The 4371-nt window shown below is 40.6% G+C and overlaps 1 protein-coding gene across 1 annotated transcript; it reads right to left on the minus strand.

Annotated features, from left to right (window-relative positions):
• Positions 1-212: 212 nt before the first annotated feature.
• LOC111372224 lies at positions 213-3570 on the minus strand. Its single transcript, XM_022994450.1, has 4 exons — positions 3307-3570; positions 1595-1989; positions 1210-1406; positions 213-984 (listed from the first exon to the last, which is right to left on the minus strand). Exons 1-4 carry the CDS (start codon positions 3387-3389, stop codon positions 589-591), a joined length of 1071 nt encoding a protein of 356 aa, XP_022850218.1. The 5' UTR covers positions 3390-3570; the 3' UTR covers positions 213-588.
• Positions 3571-4371: the final 801 nt, after the last annotated feature.

Raw genomic sequence — 4371 nt, forward strand, 5'->3', positions numbered from 1 at the left:
GTTGTGAGCGAGGTCCTATTTTGCAGTAACAGCCATGTTTGTTCTGGTTACCACTTTCTTTATGCAGAGATATACAGACAGTCAATAGCAGATTCTGGTGGAGAGGGAATATGAATTCATTGGAAGAGCTGGGATCTTGTTTACTGAACAAAGAGGGATATTGGACTGGGATTTTAGACTCAACATCGTTCAAGATAAAATACTATAGGGTGTGATAAATTCATTTTGGAACTTCTGCATAAGAAATAATATCCTTAACCGGCAGCACAAGTTTCACCCTTCATAATGGGTGTTACAAATGGCAAATGACATTTTCACATACCAAACATATGAATAACAAGGCATCGTATTCCTGTACATGCTAACTTCACATACGTTTATACCTTTCATCTAGTGGAAATTTTATAAGTAGACATTGCTTGGTCCTCAAAACATGAAAAAAAATCATCATATGCAGTTTCTAAATCCTCAAAACGCCTAGAGGATGGAAGTCCTCTCCAAGTTCTTCCATTGGTGTTAAGATCCAGTGAAATTTAAATCTCTCTCATAGGAGTATTGGGAAACGTGTCACACGAATCAAGTGGAAAGTTAGCCGTCACTTGTCAATGTGAAGGCAAGAAGAACAATACCGAGTGTAAAGAAAATTGTAGCAGCAGAAAACAACCACATAACCCGGCTGTTAGGACTCTTGCTCACTTGACTGCTCAACTCCACCTCTCCCAGAAGTTCCCGCACTTGTTCCATGTCAGAGTCTTTTGCAGCTTGTATTAGTCGTTTTTCAATTTTGTGTAGTTTTTTTAGCCTCCTGTCTCTGGATGCATCTTTGATTGGCCAGAATAGACCCGTCATTTTCCACAGAAAGATGCCCATGTAAATGGCTACAAGACAATCCACACTATAATGGTGTCGTTCTCTAATTTCTCGTTGGGCACTGTGCAGTACAAGTATCCAGATAAGAGCTGAGCTAAAACCTCCGTAAGCTTCCTGCATTGTTTATCGAAGGAGGAGAGTCAAATGAATCACAGATAAATTATCTAAACTTCAAGGAGTTTCTACCACAAGGTTAGAGAACATTTTTGGCCCGTTATTAGGAAGAACTGGATATTAAAGTGTATTAAGAAGGAAAAATAAGCAAAAGTCATGTTCATTATACTTTCTAATCCTATCGAACACTGTGTATCAAACATGCACAGGGTGTCTGATACATACCATCCATGCCATAGCTGTCAATACTGCAACAAGCATGTGGCCACTGTATAGGAGATCATTGCACCCGCCCCCAGCTTTTTTTAGTAGATGGTACCACGGAGATGATCCTTCAGAAGCTGTAGGTCGTAGGAAATTAGCAAGAAATGTCATCAAACCCCAATCTGGTTGGAAGTCAACATTGTACTCCCCTGGATCAGCTGAAAGAGAATGAAGAATCTTGTCAACAACAACATGTTCTCAGTAAGTCCATGTAAACTACTAAGCTTGTCTCTCCCGATAGGCCAGTAAAGGAAGAACCCAGTGAGGAAGTCCCAGAAAGAGTGGTGGATAAAAGGTATTAAAAACTTAACAGAAGAAACGAAAAGTTATGCAACTAAGGAAATACCGTATGCAATATCGTAACGAATGATTTGGCGTATAGCATTAGAATCTGTAGCATATGGAACATGATATTTCTGAGCCCAAGGATGAGGGTATGGAGGGACTTGGAACCGAGCTGATGCACACCAGGGACGTGGTGATGGCAAAATTGTAGACACAAAAGCTATGGCCCGAAGAAGCCGTCCAATACCCATTGTGAACATGTATCTTGCACCCAGCCCCAAACCAGGAGCTGCAACCGAGTTAAATAATACAGAGAAGCCAAGCATTATAAACAACATCAGGAAATGATGCAACCCGATAATACGAGATCTCAGTATATTGACCACAGTTTGAGGCAGTTTCTCATTCAATCCCAGCAGCAACCACTGGCCAACATCAGGAAGAGGCGGTTGAGCACTATCAAACATTAGCAAGTGCATTATACATCCAGTGAACAAAGTTTCGGTTGGTAATGAAGGTTTAGAAAAGTGATGATAATTACGACATTTTGTCAACTAAGGTTTTCTAGATCTTAGTGTATACGAACATTGATGATATTGTAGATCATCTATCGCACAAACTGTCCTCAAAAACTTGAAATCTAGAAAATAATGTGTCAATAAATCTCGAAGTTAACGTAATTAAAACCTTCAAAATTCAAAGCTTAACTACACATGCATTGATGCCCTTGATAAGTCCCTTCAAGTTAGTGCCTTCTCACTACGTGTTAGAATTGGCTATCCAATAATTATCTCACTTCTTTTCTTGGTACCCTAGGTTTATTTATTGATCCACACAGCTTTATTAATATTCTAAAGTAACGCAACAATTTAGAAAGATGAAAGGCACAGCAATTTAGGTCAAGTTTTTTAACAATCGTTCATCTTTTTGTGAATACATCCAAACATATATATAGAGCATTCATCCTAAAATAGAAAAACCCAAAAATAGAAGTTTTAGAAAATCATGCATAGGTATGTTTCACTTGTCATAGATAACAACAGATCCCAGAAAGGCTAGTGCACATGCAATTAACTAGCAAAATAATTTTCTAGGCAAACATTAATTACTTTCCAGTTTCCATAAATAAGGCCTAATATATCAAGTATTACCCAAAAATGCTCTCTTCTTTTCAGCTCAGGATCTTGACATAATTAGGAAATTCTTGTTCGCAATCACGATTCTGTATAAGGTCACTCAGCATTCTACAAATCCTGTTATCGATAAAGTAATTTTACTAAAATTGAACGTAGAAGCAGAAAAGAGGAAATGTAGATCTACGCCTAATTAAACCAAACCCAGATCATTAACTATAAGTATTCAATTTAGAAAATCTCATTAGAGATAACATTACCAAAATTGAACATAACATTATTAAATGTAGATTTACAAAAACCCAGCATATTCATTCTCAGATTCAATATATAAAATCCCATAACTAATGTCCCAGTTCAAAGAGCACTAAATTAAGTCCAACCACGATCCTTAATCCTCCATATTCAATCTCAGATTTACTTTTCAAAATACCACAATGGATTACACTTAAAACTATATAAACGGGCGCATTCTCTCACTCACTGACAAACACAAATATGCCCCAAACCTCAAACCCGCATACGATGCTAGAATTCCAGACCCTTGACCTAGAAAAGAAAATCGTAAAAGAATGTAACGATAAACAGCCGAACAAAATCGAGCTGGAAGAACTACACGTATATAATGTTGAATGCGTACTTGTGCCAGTCCAGACCAAGTACAGCCGTGACGGACCGAACAGAAATGGCTTCGAAAAGGAGAGCAGAGAGCATGAAGATCATGGAGAAGATAAAAGGAAGAGCAGACCGGAGCTCCAAGGACCAGTGCCTGTAGAACGGGACGCGAACAATGGCGGCAATGGCTAGGGCGGTCCAGAGAGCGGGCTGCAATCGCTCGTGCCACGCCGGTGAGATGTGGCGGAGGTAGTCTATGCTCACATACGCGATAGCAGCCAGGCCCAGGCCGCCACCTCTGCGGTGGCGTCGCCTTGTCAGAGAGCATGAAGATCATGGAGAAGATAAAAGGAAGAGCAGACCGGAGCTCCAAGGACCAGTGCCTGTAGAACGGGACGCGAACAATGGCGGCAATGGCTAGGGCGGTCCAGAGAGCGGGCTGCAATCGCTCGTGCCACGCCGGTGAGATGTGGCGGAGGTAGTCTATGCTCACATACGCGATAGCAGCCAGGCCCAGGCCGCCACCTCTGCGGTGGCGTCGCCTTGTGTTGGATGAATTTTGTGAATAGTGACGCTGAAATAAGTATAATGATGGTGACAAAGCCGAGGCAAGAGTTGGACTCTTTGTCCTTAAGTCGAATTTGCCCCGCAACGTTGCCTACGGATTTCGACAATCGACTCCCAAGATACAACGGCTACACTTGTGTTTGTAGCACTCCAAAATACAAGTACAACGAACCAATTTAGGCTTATGTACTCCAAGAATGAAATGAAAGAAAATCAAAATAAACGAAATGATTTTGATTTTGGATAGAAGAGAGGATGAGAAACGTTTTGCATATCAAACTGTGAGGAATAGGACACCCAAAGGGTCCTATTTATAGACCATGAAGGGGTGTGGACGAAATGGTTGAGACCAAACCATGCACCATTTCCAAACAATGCATATTTATGAAAAGGTGTCTATTCACTAATGGTTGAGGTCTTTTTCGTAATTTCTCATTCATCCGATATTGGTTTTCGAAATGCCAAATATACCCTTCAATACATGCAGAGAAATCAAAATTCTCTTTCGGGGGCGTTGCCCCCG

This window comes from Olea europaea, chromosome 23 (assembly GCF_002742605.1).
Source record: "Olea europaea var. sylvestris chromosome 23, O_europaea_v1, whole genome shotgun sequence".
Lineage (NCBI taxonomy): Eukaryota > Viridiplantae > Streptophyta > Magnoliopsida > Lamiales > Oleaceae > Olea > Olea europaea.

Excerpts from the sequence above, each read along its gene's own strand:
- LOC111372224 (XM_022994450.1), bottom strand. The coding sequence starts at position 3,389 with ATGATCTTCATGCTCTCTGCTCTCCTTTTCGAAGCCATTTCTGTTCGG. Across the intron at positions 1,990-3,306 it reads CTTGGTCTGGACTGGCACAA|TGCTCAACCGCCTCTTCCTG; the intron begins GTACGCATTCAA and ends AATGTTTGATAG. Across the intron at positions 985-1,209 it reads TGACAGCTATGGCATGGATG|GAAGCTTACGGAGGTTTTAG; the intron begins GTATGTATCAGA and ends TAAACAATGCAG.